This window comes from Ogataea polymorpha (genome assembly GCF_001664045.1).
Source record: "Ogataea polymorpha strain NCYC 495 leu1.1 chromosome Unknown OGAPOscaffold_7, whole genome shotgun sequence".
Taxonomy (NCBI): domain Eukaryota; kingdom Fungi; phylum Ascomycota; class Pichiomycetes; order Pichiales; family Pichiaceae; genus Ogataea; species Ogataea polymorpha.
The window spans coordinates 423,930-439,546 of NW_017264704.1; the positions used below are offsets into that span (position 1 = coordinate 423,930).

Here is a 15,617-nt window from a genome sequence, read left to right on the forward strand (position 1 = left end):
GAGATAAAAAGTAAACAGTTTTGCTTAACATTTATATACATACATTGGCATTTCTTGTCTAGCTGTGGTTTGGGAAGTGATTGGGTAAATCACCTCTCAAGCATAAAGCTGCATTGTTTGCCTAATACACACCACCTGTGGTGGGCGCACTTTTTTTCTTCTCTGCATTTGCATGCATATTGTGGGACGTTCCCTGATATCAGAAAAAAATAGAGCCCGCTCAAAGTTTTCGCTGGGGTCTCACCATCTCGCGTTTTCAACAACTCTCGGAAGAGCGCTAATTCCGTGACGGGATATGCAAAGAGCACGCTACCGGATCACTTGTGTGCGTGTGCTAGACTGCGCTGAGACTCCATAGAATCAGCTGGATCATGAACTGCAGCGACCAGAACCCCACTTTACGCAGCTTTTCGCGCTGGAACTGCTCGTCACTTAAGTACTCAACAAAGCTGTTGTACACGCCAACACTCAAATCGTCCATCAGCAGACTGTCGTAGACGGTCCACGACCCGTCGAAGTCCTTAAGTTGTTTGTAAACGCGGCAATAAATAGGAATGAAAGTTTTCCGAGAGTTGATGTAGCCAACAATCGGCCGAATAAGCGCGCTGTTCACGTACGACAGCTCGTTCGAAAACAGTGGCACGCTGGCCTTCGGGTTATTAAGTCGGAGATAGAAATCCATGATGAATGGAGCGTCATAACTCTCGTTCTTTTCCGACGAGGTGTAGTATTTGAAAACGTCTCTGAGCGTCGCTGGTTCAGTCGATGCGTTTTCTGGAACTATAACGTCTCCAATCATATCCACTGTTCCCTTGTGGATCCACCCAAACGGGCCCTTCATGCCGCCGTTCAGATGCTCCAAGGGGAGGTTGTCGATCCGTAGTCTGGTGACGGTTTTGTTTGTGAGGTCGATCTCCTGCCGCGAGCGGTGTGTGGGGACCTTGCGGTATTCCTCAACCTCCCCGCCAATCTGGCGCTCGCCACGGAAATCGTCTGTGGTCTGCACACGGTCGATGGTGAACAGTGCGCCATCGTAGCAGCCGTTGATGTGTCTGCCGTTCAAAATGTCAAAAAATAACCAGTTTTTGCGAAACAATGGCAACTCGCAGTTGTACACAGAAATGTCAAAACTGCGAAAGTTATTTGGGTTATGCATCGTCACCAACAGATCCTGCATGCGGAAATCGGATATCTCCCAGTCGCCCGGCCGGTGGATATTTTTGTAGTTTAGAGCAGAGTCGCCCGGCTTCCAATAAACGTGCGTCCTGTCCACCACACCGCGCACACCACGCAAAGAGCAGTTGTCGATTATTCCCTTGCCCGACAACCACTTTCGGAAACTAAGAGAGATGTCGATTTGGTCGATTGTCAGATCAAATTGGGTGTAATTACCGTCGTCAAGGTCTTCCTCAGGAGCTTCCTCGGCACTCTTGTCCTTTTTGCGGAACATGTGCCGTTTGCGGGGCCGTCTGCTCACCACACAGTGATTGAACTGGATTTTTCCATCTTTCCAATTGGGCACAATCGCGTTGTCAAACGTCACGCTGAGCGCTGAGTTTCTGGTTATAACGTTTCCCACAAACGCTGCCACCATCTCCTGGGCAAGCACGGTATTCATGGTGTAGAGAAGAAGCGAGAAAAACGAGGTGGTTCCGATAATAAGGAATGCAATGTTGCCGGCCATGAGCCACGAAAAAATCGCGGAAAAATCGTCATTATTCAAGGGTCGTTTGCTCTTAACTAGAATCCACCGAAGGCGGCGGCATTTGTCGTAGACGTACTCGAAAACTCGAGAGACTCTGCGCTGCGAATAGAACCGATAACCCAATTGCCCGACTTGACCAGGCAACGCGAGCCGTACCAGCAAATTGGGTGCTGCAGCAGGCATTCCAGCAACACGTACCGGGTGCGGAACCTGGAAACGCCGGGCGGCTCGCCATGAGCATCGAAAGATCAGCATCAATTTTTGAAAGGACTTTTTTATTATCGAATATTTTTAATTTCCCCGGATGATCAAATAAAAAGGCTAGCAACAATTAGTTTACTGATAAATAATTCTAGTTATTTGGAGGATTCCAGGTCGCCATTTGTATCCGCTTTTTCGAGTTTGCGCAACTTTCGTCTGCCGGCGTCCGTCAGTCCCGTCTGCGTTTTGTCGCTAGATTTGCACTCCTCGCTCCCACCTGCTTCTGAGGCAAGTTCGTACTCCACGTCGTCGTGACACCCGACCGTGCCGTTATCGCGCGCGCCCACAAGCATAACCATCCGTTTATAATACAGATCAAGCACCTCCGAGGCGTTCTCGATGCCCAGCTTTACCTTCTTCAAATAATCCGTGTCCAACGTCCCGGTGCTGCTTTTCCTTTCCTGGAGTCTATCGTAGTTGAAGTCTCGGGGAACCACGCGGTACCCGACTTTGTTGAGAAACTCTGTCTCGAGCACGTTGAGCTCCATCAAGTTCACGCCCCCTACTTTGGCATAATGGCTATTGGAGCAAAAACTATCGCAGAGCGCTTTGGAAGCGACCGTTGTCGCCGTCAGCAAAAACCGGTGCACTGTGAGAGAATTGACCGCAAATATGGGATAACACATGCTGAGTAAATCAATGTAATAAATGCTAGTTATGAGAACGGAATTCTCCAAGGACGAATAATGGGAGAGTCTGGAGAGATAAGAGTAGAGCGAGATTTGCGGCGGCGAGCGTGAATGAAAACGCGTGAGCGACTGCTGGTTGATGTCCGACGAGATTTGCTGGTCGTTGATGGAAATGAGCGAGGAAAGCATGCGCGAGATGATCACTATGAGGTCGTCTTTGGGACAGTGTATGAACTTTTGCGGGAGCGTGCGGTAGGTTACGGGAGTTGGAGTGGGCACTTCGGCGCCCACGGGCGGCGGAGGGATCACAATGGGCGGTCTTTTGGACCTGTGCGGCTGCGAAGTCATTGTGTTTTACCCAGAGAGTTAAAAAAGTCAATCCATACGGGTTCACCTTTGCACCGAGTATTTTAATTAAAAATATTTAATTATTTTCAACACATTAATGTCTTTTGTCTCAAGATTGGGCGTGCTCGTCCGCGGCCTGGCGACCGCAGCAGAGTCAAAATTTCCCCACAAGGCTGTTCCACCAACGTACACGCTGGCCACGCTGCGCGCGTTCCCGTCGCTCGAACCGCATGCCGTGTTCCCCGTTCACAACGCTTTCCTCAACGCTCCGATCAGAAGAGACATCCTATGGCTTGCCGTAGTCATGGAACTCGACAACAAGCGTGTGGGAGCCTCAAATCCACCGGGGAGAAGCGACCACAAGTTTTCCAGACGCAAATTGCTACCGCAGAAGGGTTCTGGACGGGCCAGAGTGGGAGATGCAAACTCGCCGATCAGATTCCGTGGAGCATATGCTTTGGCCCGCACGGCCCCTAATGACTTCAGCACGGACCTGCCCGAAAAGGTGTACTACACGGCATACCGGATAGCATTGAGCTCAGCCTACAAGGCGGGCAAGTTGTTTGTCGTTGGCGATCACGAAGCAGCCGGAGCCGAGCTGCTTCCGGGCGACTCGTTCAACCTGGAGCTGACACACAGTCATCCCCGCGCGCTCGATACTTTTGTGGCGAAGCACGGATTCAGCAAGCTGAACGTGCTATTTATTCCTGGGGAATACGATCCGGAAGCCAATCTGGCCAAGGCAGTGAGCAGATACAGCGACAAGGTGCGGATTTTGCGCAAAGAGGACGTCGAGGTAAGAGACCTGCTGAAGGCAGACCGTCTGGTGGTCTCAAAAGACGCCCTTATGTACTTTGCTGCCAAGTACACCAAGCACATTTTGTAGATAGGAACGCTTTGGCACCGTCACGTGACACGGCACAGGGCAGGGTTTTTTATAATTAAAATTTTTAGTCCATGAAAAATTGTAACTTTAATACATCACCATGGGACTCGTTGTTCAAGAATCTGGCTCGTTCCAGCACATTTTGCGTCTCCTCAACACCAACGTTGACGGAAGAATCAAGGTTATGTACGCCCTGACCACCATCAGAGGTGTCGGTAGAAGATACGCCAACTTGGTCTGCAAGAAAGCCGATGTTGATCTTTCCAAGAGAGCTGGTGAGCTGACCCAAGAAGAATTGGAGAGAATCGTCACCATCATGCAAAACCCAACCCAATACAAGATTCCAGCTTGGTTCTTGAACAGACAGGCCGACGTTGTTGACGGAAAGGACTACCACGTTCTTGCCAACAACTTGGAGAGCAAGTTGAGAGAAGACTTGGAGAGATTGAAGAGAATGAGAGCTCACCGTGGTTTGAGACACTCGTGGAGACTCAGAGTTAGAGGTCAACACACCAAGACCACTGGTAGAAGAGGTAAGATTGCTGGACCTTGAGCGGCGAGCAGGCAAGTGAGTGCAGCTAGCATAAATATGTGATAATATAGTGGAAACTATGAGACCAGTAGATGTGTAGCTAGCCTGGGAGCACGGTTATACAGAGAAAAATAATTTAATTATGCTTCGTTTATATATATATATATCATAACTCGTCATATCCTCTACACCGGAGTTTGACTTTTCAAACTCAGCAGGTTTTCCACACATTCATTGTCTGTCTTGCCATTTTGCTTTGCGTGCGCAGTGTTTGTGCTGTCCTTCAACACATTTCCGAGCTTCTTGTTGACGTTCATCCTCATGACTGGCTTCTGTTTTTTGTGCAGTGTCTGGGTCATAGGAGTTGCCAGTCCCAGATCGCTGGCCTTGAACTTGAACGTCATGGTAGCAGAGCTTGGCATGTTTTGCTGCATGTTTTTGCGCACTGGCGTCTTCATTGGCGTCAGGAAAATGCCTTTTGGTGGCAGGTTTTCGTTCCTTGGGGACGAGGCCGGCGACGACTCCACAGAGGTTGCAGAGTCGTCCTCCACGCTAGTGTCGGCAGTGGAGAGGTCCTCTGCCGACATGAGCTGCTGGTCCAGGTCCTGTCTCTTGGGGATGTCCAGCACCACCTCCTTAATGTTCTGGTTATTTTTGCGTAGTGACTGTCTTTTGTTCTGGAACCAGATCTGCACTGCTTTCTCAGTCATGTCAACCTTGCGCGCAATCTCGATTCTTCTCATCTTGTTGGGGGTATTTCCTTTTTCGAACTCTGCCTGTAAAATAGCCAGTTCGGCGGGGGACGTTCTTCTTCTTTTGCGTCTGGCGAGACGGGCATTGTCGATGTCCGGCTCGGAGGACAGGAACGTGGAGACCGAATGCGAAATAAAGGCAAAGCTCTTGCCCTCACTTGGCGGCGATTTTGCCATTTGTGTTTCTGGCTTGTGTGGAGTAACGGCGAATTGTCTTGGAGGCTGTGCGCGTAGCGCGGGTGTCTGCGAAAACATTGGAGGTGGGGGTGGTAGCACACGGTTTGCCACGGGAGTGACAGGGCTACTATACAATGGGAACGAGTTAGACCGCTTGTAGCTGGGACTCGACGTGATGTGCTCAAGTGGCGGGAGCACCATCTTGTGGGATGGCGTATTTCCCAGCCGCACTTGGGAACGCACCGGAGAGTGGTTGAGGAGCGAACTCAGAGGCGGCAACCTTGTTTGACGGGCTGGTGACGGATCAGAGTTCGATCTGGTAGGTCTAGACACGTTAACCGACATGAATTTTAGCAACAGCTGGATATTTTTGTTGTTTATATATGTTGAAGGCCTCCTGTGATTGAACCTCGAAAGTGTACACAAAGAGCGAATGAGTTGTAATCAGACTTTGCTGGAAACGGAAGTTGCGGCGCGCGACATGCAGCAGTTTTATTATACCTCGACATTTGATTTCTAATTTCGGCGAAGATTCGAATAGAACCGTGTTTAATATAGCTGCAGGAATAGCGAACGCGTTCGAAGGGGCTTCATTAGGAGGCAGAGCCGACGCGTGCAAGCAAAGGGCGATGAAACGGGAACTAATTTGCAGCATACATACAAATGTGGGAAATGGGCAGCAGACGCACTTCGCCAAAGCGAGAATGTCACAGGCACCATGTCCGGGCTGCACTGCCTAGCGCAACAAAACAGTTTGTCGCGGTGTAAGGGTGCGCCAAAAAAAAGTTTGCGGTGCAGAGATGGGTTTGGTAGATGGCAGCGCGGAATATCTCGCTCTAGTCCTCTGGCCAGCCATCCAGTGTGTTTAGTCCGGTATGAAGCCACTTCGTTTAGCCAGTAATTCCATTTCCGCACAAGACTTCCAGCACTCCTTTCGCGGCATTCCGTTCCGTCTGGTCATTTTCCTTCCCAAACTGCGGCCTATCTGCCTGCTCGGCTTTCCTCGCGTGGCTCCTCCAGCTCTGATTGCTTGTCACAGACAACAAACCAACACTGACAGATATCTCCATCATCTTCCTATTGTAGGCGTTATTGTTCTTACGACCGAGCAAAGCCGAACCGTTCCTGTTCCAGATTGCACACCCAGCAATCCGTCCTTATCTCTTGGGCAGTTTCCAGATTAGGCAACTATTTCGCAGCGCTGCTACCATTATAAATACACCCTCTCTCTCCTCTTGCGGCACCAATGGCAACCGCAGAGCTTCTCCAACAGATCCAGACAGGCAACCTTCATAAGAGGATTTTGCCCCAGGCTTATGAGGCGCAAATCAAGCCGATCAGCGAAACCCTTAATAACGTTGACATCAACGTGGAATTCGACCCAAAAAAACATCTCGCTTTCACCCCAGACTGCCTGCAAACCGTTAAGCGCACCACGATGGAGGAGCTGGGCGCCGTGTGCGACGACCAGATCTCCGACATCGGAGTCAGCGCGCCGTTCCCGCTCTTCACCGAGGAGGCCGTCGAAATCATGAGAGCAGAGATCCTGCGCGAAGAGGTGTTCTCCCGGTGGGCCAGAGTTTCGTTCAACTCCACCACAGGCCTTGACTGCACCATCCGCGGCTATGCAAAGCCAACCTGTCCGTTCACCTATAGAGCCTGGACCCATCCGGAAACCGTCGCTGCTGTTTCCGCCATGGCCGGGGTCGAGCTCGAGGTGATTATGGATTACGAGGTTGCCAACGTCAACGTTGCCATGCGCTCGGAGGACGAGGCGTTCAACCAAAAAGTTTCTGCCAGAAGGAGATCGTCGCTGGCAGATAAGACAGACTCCGACATCCCTGCCGTGGTGGGCTGGCACAATGACTCGTATCCGTTCGTGTGTGTGCTGATGCTTTCCGACACGACGGAAATGATTGGCGGCGAGACACTCATCAAAACGGGCTCGGGCGAGATCGTGCCTGCAGCCGGCCCGGCAAAGGGCAAGGCCACGGTTCTCCAGGGCAGGAAGTTGACGCATTTGGCAGCGCTGCCGGTCGGCTACACAGAGAGAATTACTACTGTCACCTCGTACAGGGCCAAGGACTCTACCAAGCCGGAAACCAGCGTTCTCAAGACAGTCAAGCCGGAAAACAACTTCGGCTCCATGTACAACGAATTCTACCCAGAGTGGATCTCGTACAGAATGAAGGTCATCTCCGACAGAGCCATGGCGATCGGCGAGGAGTTCGAACGCAGAAGACGCGATGGCGAGACGTTCGACAAAGACGCCGCTTTTGAAAAGCTCAAAGACCTGCAGGCGTATTTGCAACACACTTGGAAGGAAATGGAGGTGACCGACGAGGAGTACGCTGCTCACTACAGCAAAAAATGAATAACCACCAGCTTGCGTATATTCTATTCCATAACCTATGACAGTCTCAAACCGTGACTCATATTTTCTAGTCTATCTCTAAAATCCTATATTTCTCTCTTTTGCTGCTTGCACATCCATATCCGTGTCTTGTATATCCTGAATAATTCCTTGACCAAATCCCTGAAATCAATCCGTGCGTTCGAGTGATAGTAAAACGTCAGCTTGCGACGGTCCCATTGGTACTCTGCGTCTGTGACCTGCATCACCAGCCCGTGCGACTTCACCTTCAGCTGGCACACGCTGCACGACTTCTCCTCGTCGCTCTTCTTCAACAGCAGTTGCGCCACCTCGTTAGGGTACGCAAAGCGCACTATTGGCTTGGGAAAGTGCAGCACAGGGTGCTTGTCGTTGTTCTCCTGGTTGAGGGCCGCCTGCTGCTCTTGGAATTGTTTCAGCTTCAACAAACGCGCCTCGTCGATCGACACATCTAGTTTGACCACTTTTCCCAAATCCCGCCCCCTATCAGCCTCCACAATCACCAGCTCGCCTACCTTCATGTTCTGCAGTAGTTTTTGATTCTCTGGCGGAAGGAAAAACACGTCCAATCTACCGCTCTTGAAACAAACAAGAACGAGCTTTACACCAGGCAAGCCGCCTCCTGGAAACTTGGGCAGCTGCTGCGTGTTGAGGCTCTCCAACACCTTCGACAAGTTGAGAGACTCGGGCGATGGAGATGTAAAATATAGATCTGCTTCTTTGTATGCCTGTGAGTATTGATCGTGAAAGTTGAGTACTCCTGGAAATTGACTTGTTTGTTGCGCTGACGCTGTTGATTTTTGCTCAAGTGATTTCACAAAGTCCAAACCTGGGGCATGCCCAAAAGTTGAAGATGCTGATTGTCTTTTTTGCTGAAGCGCTGGAAGTAAGGGCTGCGTGCTGCCGGACGACCCAGACTGCGTGGCGGCCCCCAGCGCAGCATCGTACGAATACCGTCTAAGAGCAGCAAAGTCTGATGCTGGCGGCGACTGCCATGCTGTTGGCAATTGCGGAGGAGAACTCAAATTAGGGAAACTGAGCAGCGGACTCCCGGCAGACCCAATCGAGCTTCTGTTGTCGTCTCTGGAGTTCCAGATGCTGCCTGTCGATGGTCTGCTATGCGTGGTAAACTCTCCAACATAGGAAGTTCGTCTCGACCCGAACTCTGCCTGAGATGGAGGCTGGGCCGAAAATGAGGATCCCGAAGGGGGGCTCATTAAAGTAGCGTACGGGGAAAGTGGAGAGACTATTGGATCCCGAGGTAGCTCTGGCGCATGCGAAGAAGGTGAGAGTAGATCCTGCGGTCCCCGAGGTTCTGGCTGCGGCACAGAAGTCCATATGGAAGAGTTTATTTCGAACGGGTTGACAAAACCCGTCTGCGGAGCGCTGTTGTTGTCGTTGTTCGCAGTCCCTGTGACCGTTGAGCCTGTTGCTATAGTATCCTTGTCGCTCAATGTGTGGTTGTCCATATCGCTGGCGTATGATAGAACACTGGCTAAGTTGTTTACAGAGAGATCATATTTCCCCTGGTTGGAAAAGATGTTGGAGCTGTTGGAGCCGTTCGATTCGAAAGAAAACGATGATCTGGCTGATTCCGGGTCTATGAATGTGTCGTAGTTGATCGCTCTGGACATGCCCTTTACCTCTCTAAAAAACAAGTGCTTGTTTGCTAAAGAGAAGGAAGGCAAATTTATTTATAAAGATAAGCCTGGAATACAATATGTGGTGGTGTGCGGGGGGTGTAGGGGCGCGAGGCGAGACGATTTGACAGGACACAAAATTGCTGGGGACCCGTGCCTGCCCTGTAAAATCACGGGCTAACTAGGGTCTTGTGGGGACGTCACGCCATGCACTGTTCCTTGCTCTCCTCCACAGGTCACGGAGTTCCCGGCCATTCGCCAGAACTCACCGCCCATATTTTGTTACGTAAGCGCCCGCTGATAAAAAAAAAAGCTTTCATGTCAACCCTAGTACACGGAGCTGAAGATGCGGTGGTTCTCCTTGTTTTCTGCGCGCGTGCCTGTTCGGAAAGTATCACCCTTGTCGAGAGATGCTGCTGTGAGCAAATCCAGCAGTTTCTGGCCGCTTGGAGCGTGGCTGTTCTGCTTTTCGTGTTCTAGATTGCTGATCAGATGCTCTCGCTCCGTCTCGAGCCGCTCGAACTCGCTCCGGAGCGTTTTCAGGTGAGACGTGTACTGTACACATTTGGCGCGCAGCTGAGACGCGGCCAATTCTGTGCGCAAAAGCTCTTCCGTGGCCGCTTTATTTTTCTGGAGCAGTTCGGTCTGCTCGGTACGAAGGGCCTCCAGATAGCTCTGATCTGCCAATATCTGGTCCCTTGTAATATCCGTAGCCTGTCTCTCCTTTTCTGCCTCCCCCAGGTCCTTTCCTGTCCTCAATTCCTCGACAAGCTCGCGCAGTTGTTGCACCAGTGTCTGGAACTCTCTCCGCTCCTCGCTGCCCGTCGTCTCATTGAACCTCGCCAGATTCTCGTTTAGTTTCGTGAGACTCTGGTTGTTGTTTTTCGAACGCACTTTCAGGTCCGTCAATGCCGTCTTGATCTCAGAGAGCTCCTCACTGATCTTCATATTGAAGCTGATCGGAAGCGGTTTCGGCTGTGCAAACTTCGAGATGTTTGTAATTGATGGCGACTTCTTCAAAGTCGCTTCCTCTTTTGTGTCGGTGCTCTGCGAAATCCCCAATGTCATGATGTCAACGTAAGGCGTCCAAATTCTTTTCATAAACAAAAACACCGGTGCCAGGTGTGTATAGTTATCGAATATGAAATATATTCAGCTCGTGCTCTGTCTCGCTTGGGGGTCGTTGGTGCTCGCAAACACGGAAACCCTGCCGTTTGTGCCTGTGCACGGCGATAACTCCCACGTCACGGCTCCTGACCATGTCCAGCCACTTCGGCTCGGCCTGAACGAGCTGTCGGTGTCTCTCGACCCGCTGACTCACGTGGCGCCGTGGGAAAACGGCCAGCAAGTCCAGTTGCGACTGCCCACGAACGAGCTGCGCCAAACACCGCACTTCGCCAAGCTGTGCTGGTCGGCCACGGCCCCCGTCAACGTGGACCTTCGCCAGATCGACTCCGCCGTGCTCATAACCGTGGTACCGGACTACTACAGCACCAACGTGGAGCAGTCGCGGCGCTATTTGGGCAACGTGCGTCTGGAGATGCACGTGAGTGAGGTGCACGTACTGCCAACAGATCTCTGGCCTGTGTTGGGCTACGTGGTCGTCGTTGCCATACTTGCACTTTCTATATCCGCTTACCTAATACGCCTCCGCCCAAAAATGTGTTGAGCCTTGTTTTTTCCAGCCTTGTTTTTAATCGCAAGTACGGCCTCCTAGTATCGCATAGATCTGGCAATGAACGACGACCAGAATCTCACCACGGATCCGGCGCTCAAAGCGGAGGGCCAGCCGGATTTATTGCAATATTCGCAAGACGCCTCGGCAGGCTCAACAACACAGCCTCAATTACCAAGTTTACAAAAAAACCCCGGGTCTCTTATGGGCCAGCACCAGTCGCAGCCGCTATACTATCCCTCGTCGACGTCGCATTTGCGCGATGACCTCAAAAAGCTGCCACCGATCGAGATGGCTGGGGCAGACTCCAAATATATCGCCAACCTCTTCCCCTTTGCGCAGCACTCGTCGTCGCAGCAGGGCGCGTCCGAGTCGGGCAGCTCGAACCCGGCCACGCAGCAGGACAACCCGCTGTTCACGCTGGCGAACTCAGTGCCGTACCAGTCGATTCCCGGCGGCAAGGCCCCAAAAGAGGACGAGAACTCGATCGACTGGTCGAGAAAGGCGGCCGACATCGCGCTGCGCATCGACGGCGCGAAACAGGGGATGGTGGAGTCCTCGAACGGCGGGCTTCCGTCTCCGCCGGGCAAATATGGCGGCCAGGGCTCGAGAAAACAGCCCCGGACGTTTGCGTGTCCGTTTTCGGGCTGTGGCAAAACGTTTTCGCGGAAAATGAACCTCAACTCGCACATCCAGTCCACCCACGAGCACCGCAAGCCGTTCCAGTGCGACAAGTGCAAGCAGTTCTTTGCGCGTCACAGCGACCGCAGACGCCACGAGACCAACCAGCACAAGAACGACGGCGGCTTTGTGTGCGGTGGAGTGCTCAAGAACGGCGAGGAATGGGGTTGTGGCAAGAGTTTCAAACGTAAGGACGGTCTCACCGCGCACTGGCGGTCCCAGAAGGCCAAGAAGAAGTGTCTCAGACACATCACCAATCCGAGCGAGCTCGAGATGATGACCATGGCCAAGTAAGTGTCTTAGCTATATGTATTTGTACTATATCAACAGCTGTGAGCTTGTGAAATCCAGATCCCGATTGCACGGGTTTGGCTCTCTTTTTTTATTATTTTTTCTGTTGCTAGCATTTACCTTATATTTATTTGTCCGTCGATGTTGTTTCCCCTTCTGCTGCTAGTGGGCTCTGCGCTGGCAGGCAGAATCCGCCCTTTCCCAGATCCAGAAGACGATATATCCAAGCTGCCCGTGTACGCACGTAACGACGCCGTCCCACTTCAGTGCAATGCAAGGCAAATCGACAACGGAGAGCATAAGTTCGACTCACAGGGAAACGTGGTCTACGCAGACTTTCTCAAGTGCCAGGAGACAGCCAAGCCGCTGGCATTGAAATATGGCCTCGACGAACAGATTGAGTGCACCGTCAAATTTGAGGACGAAATATACCACTTATTCCAATTATATCTACATAACGACGCTCCGTTCTCGTGCAAGGTGGACGTCAAACCGAAATCTGGCGTTGGGGTACCGATCGTGTTCCAATTCCGTGGCGTGGTGGAGGAGTCGCACTTCGATCTGGACCCAAACGTCAACGTGCTTTTTATGACAAAAGACAACCAAATAGTGTCTGGAACGGCTTGGTCCAGCTCTCTCAACACCACAAAGGTCATCATCGGCGACTCTGTGCCACTCAAATTCGACGTCAAATGGCTCGGCAATGGAAATAAGGACACCGACGCCTCTGGAATGACCTTTGTCCGGTTCCCAAAGCACCACAGCCCGCTTATCATCGCCACGTATTGCGCCGGGTCGCTCGTTGTTGGGGCCGTCGTGGCCATTGGCCTTGGATACAAACGGATCTCGAAAAAAATCCAGCTCAGCGACCTAAATAAGGTGGATTGATTATTTCAGCTTCTTCACAAGCAGCGTCAGGATCTGTTTCACCTCGCCGTCAGCCCTGCTCAGGTACTGCTGCGTGATGTAGTCGGTGTAGAGATGTTTCACCTCGTCTTTCACGGCCGCCTCCACTTTGGCCCGCGTAGCCCACGACTGGTATGTCTTGACGGAACTCTGCAGCGTGTTCACAAACTCGGCGTCTCCCAACTGCACGTACCGCAGCGGCAGCGACAGCTGCAACAGAATCACCTTTGGCACGTGACCGTGATCATGTGCCAGCCACTCGACAACGTGGTTTGCCAGGTACAGCCTGTCGAGGGTGTCGTAGTTGTCGATCAGGGCGAGCACTCTGGTGCAGAAGTCCCACACCTTGGCAAACTTGTCCTCGGACAGTTGGACGTTTTTCTGGATCGCGTGCACGGCAACGTCAAAGATGGCCAGCACGAGGTCTCCCTTTAGCACTGGGTTGGTTTCTGCGGTTCCCAGCACGTCGATGTTCATTTCTGGCAGTTTATTGAGCTCGTCGTTGAGCTCTGTGTCGGGAATGAGGCTGATCATGTCGTCTCCGTCGAAATTGCCTGCCTCGTTTTCTTTCAAGTCCTGGATCTGCTGCTGTTCGGTAATGATCTTGAGCAGTTTTCTTCTGAGTAGCAGTTTGGATAAGTACGTCAGTTCCAGCTTAATGAATTCCTGCCAGACCTCGCTGCTCTCTGGGTTGAATCTCACACATCTTTTGAACAGGTTTCTGGCGGACTTGACGTTTCTGTTCTGTTCAAATTCGTAGCTGGCAGCAGAAAACCAGACGTTGATGTTTTTCGGCTGTAATTGTAGCAATTTGGAGTAGATCGAGTAAACCACCTTGACAGAGCCGTTTTTGCGGGCAAACTTGAGGTACGACGACCATAGATCCATGCTTTTGGGGAACTTGTTGACTCCGCGCTCGAAAATGAAGAAAATCCGCCGACTGGACGCCCAGTCCGACACAGACGGTTTCGTGTCAATTAGCGGCTTCATTCTATTGTAACGTTTGCGTCTCAGCTTCTCCAAATTCTTCTCGTACTGGGCATACGCAAGAAAGTCCATAGGTTTGGATCCTCGGCCGGCAATCCTTTGTTCGAAGTCAGTACGCCTTCTCATAATCATCGTGATCTCTTTTCTGGTAAAGAGCTTCTTACGCTCAAGATCCTGTAGCTCGGGGACGCTTTGCTCCAAAAAGTAGCGAGACTTGGACATGATGAAAAATGCTAAATATTGTCTTAATTTTTTTTGAAAAAAAATTCACCTTTAAATTATTTTTTCCTATCGTACAATATAATACACTATGTAGCATTGCACCATTTCTGCTGCACAAAAAAATCGTATATTTTCATCGTCTTTGCCGGGTCTATCTTGATTAGCTCCTTGGCAATCTTGCGCTTTAAGACGCCTCCCGTGCGTAGCAGCTCGCGGAAAAATGTCTCCTTGATTGCCAAATACGGCTTCGGTAGTATGCGAAGGTTGGAACATAAAACCTTCTCCTCGTCCGACAAAAGATCATAGTCGAGCGCCTGCGAAATGTCCAGTGGCTGGTTCCCGCGCTTCTTGGTGTTACCATCAAATGAAGGAGTCTGGTGTCTTGACGTGGAGCGAACAGAGTTCAACGTGTGCCGTTCTCTGCCAGAGGTAATAGGGGCAGCAGCAACGCCAAGATTCACGCGAGATAGCCTGCTGATCTTGTCCTTTTCGTACTTTGCACCGCCCTCGAATGACATCACACCGTTGCGACGCCATTCCTGCAGCTGCTGGATCCGGTTGCGGATGCGCACTTCGCTCAGCATGTCATCGGTGAACTCCTTGAAATCCTCCGGCGTCATTATCCGCGCAAAGGCCTTCAGTTTGTTGTATAATTCGCGCTCCTCCTTTGTCCGTTTTTTGTCAATAGCTATGTTGTTTCGGTAATCCAGCAAATTGTTTTTCAGCATGAGCCGTTTGCGTTCGGCTCGCATCGTCAGCTTCGAGTTGTAGATATCCAGTATCGTCAACTTGAGTTCAATGTCCTCCTTTGTCTCGTCTCCTTCAAAAACCATGTCCTGCACAACCTTCTCAGCCTCGTCATCGGCTTCCTCCTCAAACTCCAGTCTGCCGGGCATATACTTCTGAATGTCCGAGCACAACGGTTTTGAGGTCAGCACCTTTTTCGGTGGGGGCAAAGGCAGGTTCTTCCGTGAATCGAGGCGCTGTTTGCGTTTGCGCAAGAACGACGACGTGGAAACATGCTCAAAGGTTTTATTAAGATCAGGAATCGGATAGCAGGGAGAGTTTAGGTAATATTCCTCGTAATGTTTTCCAACTTCCTCCTTAGACCGACCTCCGATGAAATCGCTGATATCTTGCCAATTACCCAGCCCAAGAGTCTGACAGCCTTCTATCAGTAGTAGTTCCTCATCGGCTCCCCAATCTTCGTCGAAAATCGGATATTGGTGTTGTTCGATTACCTGGTAGTCGTGGTACGGCTTGTGCTTGCCAGAACTTTCGCCCTTGGCAAAACACGGCACACAGAGGTCATAGTCGGCACAAACGGCGCACCGTATACGCACACGGCGTGTGCAGTCGGACGAGCAGACGTCACAGTGGAACTTGGCCATTGCAAAGCGGGATGATTGGCACTATTTATATTTTTGCCCCTATGTACGTAATGCGGGTGTGGGGACCTTGTACGGGAATTGGAATGAGCAATAAAGTTACGGGTAAAAAATTTGGGAGTGTATCACGTGATGTGGTGGCGGG

General features: G+C 51.2%; 11 protein-coding genes across 11 annotated transcripts; 4 read left to right on the forward strand and 7 right to left on the reverse strand.

Annotated features, from left to right (window-relative positions):
• Positions 1 to 15: 15 nt before the first annotated feature.
• On the reverse strand, positions 16 to 2,006 carry OGAPODRAFT_17434 (uncharacterized protein). The gene has a single exon (XM_018355115.1). The coding sequence runs from the start codon at positions 1,886 to 1,888 to the stop codon at positions 335 to 337; it is 1,554 nt and encodes a 517-aa protein (XP_018208715.1). The 5' UTR covers positions 1,889 to 2,006; the 3' UTR covers positions 16 to 334.
• A 55-nt stretch (positions 2,007 to 2,061) lies between these two features.
• On the reverse strand, positions 2,062 to 2,943 carry OGAPODRAFT_95887 (uncharacterized protein; the record flags this gene model as incomplete). The annotated part of the gene is made up of 1 exon (XM_018357836.1): positions 2,062 to 2,943. One exon carries the CDS (start codon positions 2,941 to 2,943, stop codon positions 2,062 to 2,064), a length of 882 nt encoding a protein of 293 aa, XP_018208716.1.
• A 97-nt stretch (positions 2,944 to 3,040) lies between these two features.
• OGAPODRAFT_103301 (uncharacterized protein) lies at positions 3,041 to 3,893 on the forward strand (the record flags this gene model as incomplete). The annotated part of the gene is made up of 1 exon (XM_018353168.1): positions 3,041 to 3,893. The coding sequence occupies one exon, from the start codon at positions 3,041 to 3,043 to the stop codon at positions 3,827 to 3,829; it is 789 nt and encodes a 262-aa protein (XP_018208717.1). The 3' UTR covers positions 3,830 to 3,893.
• Positions 3,894 to 3,933: 40 nt separating this feature from the next.
• Positions 3,934 to 4,443, forward strand: OGAPODRAFT_17435 (ribosomal protein S13p/S18e). Its single transcript, XM_018355116.1, has one exon. The coding sequence runs from the start codon at positions 4,014 to 4,016 to the stop codon at positions 4,380 to 4,382; it is 369 nt and encodes a 122-aa protein (XP_018208718.1). The 5' UTR covers positions 3,934 to 4,013; the 3' UTR covers positions 4,383 to 4,443.
• A 66-nt stretch (positions 4,444 to 4,509) lies between these two features.
• OGAPODRAFT_17436 (uncharacterized protein) lies at positions 4,510 to 5,518 on the reverse strand. The gene has a single exon (XM_018355117.1). The coding sequence runs from the start codon at positions 5,102 to 5,104 to the stop codon at positions 4,547 to 4,549; it is 558 nt and encodes a 185-aa protein (XP_018208719.1). The 5' UTR covers positions 5,105 to 5,518; the 3' UTR covers positions 4,510 to 4,546.
• A 1,018-nt stretch (positions 5,519 to 6,536) lies between these two features.
• OGAPODRAFT_10407 (uncharacterized protein) lies at positions 6,537 to 7,664 on the forward strand (the record flags this gene model as incomplete). The annotated part of the gene is made up of 1 exon (XM_018353209.1): positions 6,537 to 7,664. One exon carries the CDS (start codon positions 6,537 to 6,539, stop codon positions 7,662 to 7,664), a length of 1,128 nt encoding a protein of 375 aa, XP_018208720.1.
• Positions 7,665 to 7,674: 10 nt separating this feature from the next.
• On the reverse strand, positions 7,675 to 9,331 carry OGAPODRAFT_17437 (uncharacterized protein). Its single transcript, XM_018355118.1, has one exon. The coding sequence runs from the start codon at positions 9,314 to 9,316 to the stop codon at positions 7,751 to 7,753; it is 1,566 nt and encodes a 521-aa protein (XP_018208721.1). The 5' UTR covers positions 9,317 to 9,331; the 3' UTR covers positions 7,675 to 7,750.
• Positions 9,332 to 9,418: 87 nt separating this feature from the next.
• OGAPODRAFT_17438 (uncharacterized protein) lies at positions 9,419 to 10,399 on the reverse strand. Its single transcript, XM_018355119.1, has one exon. The coding sequence runs from the start codon at positions 10,388 to 10,390 to the stop codon at positions 9,650 to 9,652; it is 741 nt and encodes a 246-aa protein (XP_018208722.1). The 5' UTR covers positions 10,391 to 10,399; the 3' UTR covers positions 9,419 to 9,649.
• A 1,711-nt stretch (positions 10,400 to 12,110) lies between these two features.
• Positions 12,111 to 14,037, forward strand: OGAPODRAFT_95894 (uncharacterized protein; the record flags this gene model as incomplete). The annotated part of the gene is made up of 1 exon (XM_018357838.1): positions 12,111 to 14,037. One exon carries the CDS (start codon positions 12,111 to 12,113, stop codon positions 12,855 to 12,857), a length of 747 nt encoding a protein of 248 aa, XP_018208723.1. The 3' UTR covers positions 12,858 to 14,037.
• On the reverse strand, positions 12,112 to 14,037 carry OGAPODRAFT_83734 (uncharacterized protein). The gene has a single exon (XM_018356730.1). It carries the CDS (start codon positions 13,992 to 13,994, stop codon positions 12,858 to 12,860), a length of 1,137 nt encoding a protein of 378 aa, XP_018208724.1. The 5' UTR covers positions 13,995 to 14,037; the 3' UTR covers positions 12,112 to 12,857.
• A 96-nt stretch (positions 14,038 to 14,133) lies between these two features.
• On the reverse strand, positions 14,134 to 15,475 carry OGAPODRAFT_103309 (uncharacterized protein; the record flags this gene model as incomplete). The annotated part of the gene is made up of 1 exon (XM_018353169.1): positions 14,134 to 15,475. One exon carries the CDS (start codon positions 15,473 to 15,475, stop codon positions 14,171 to 14,173), a length of 1,305 nt encoding a protein of 434 aa, XP_018208725.1. The 3' UTR covers positions 14,134 to 14,170.
• Between the last annotated feature and the right edge of the window lie 142 nt (positions 15,476 to 15,617).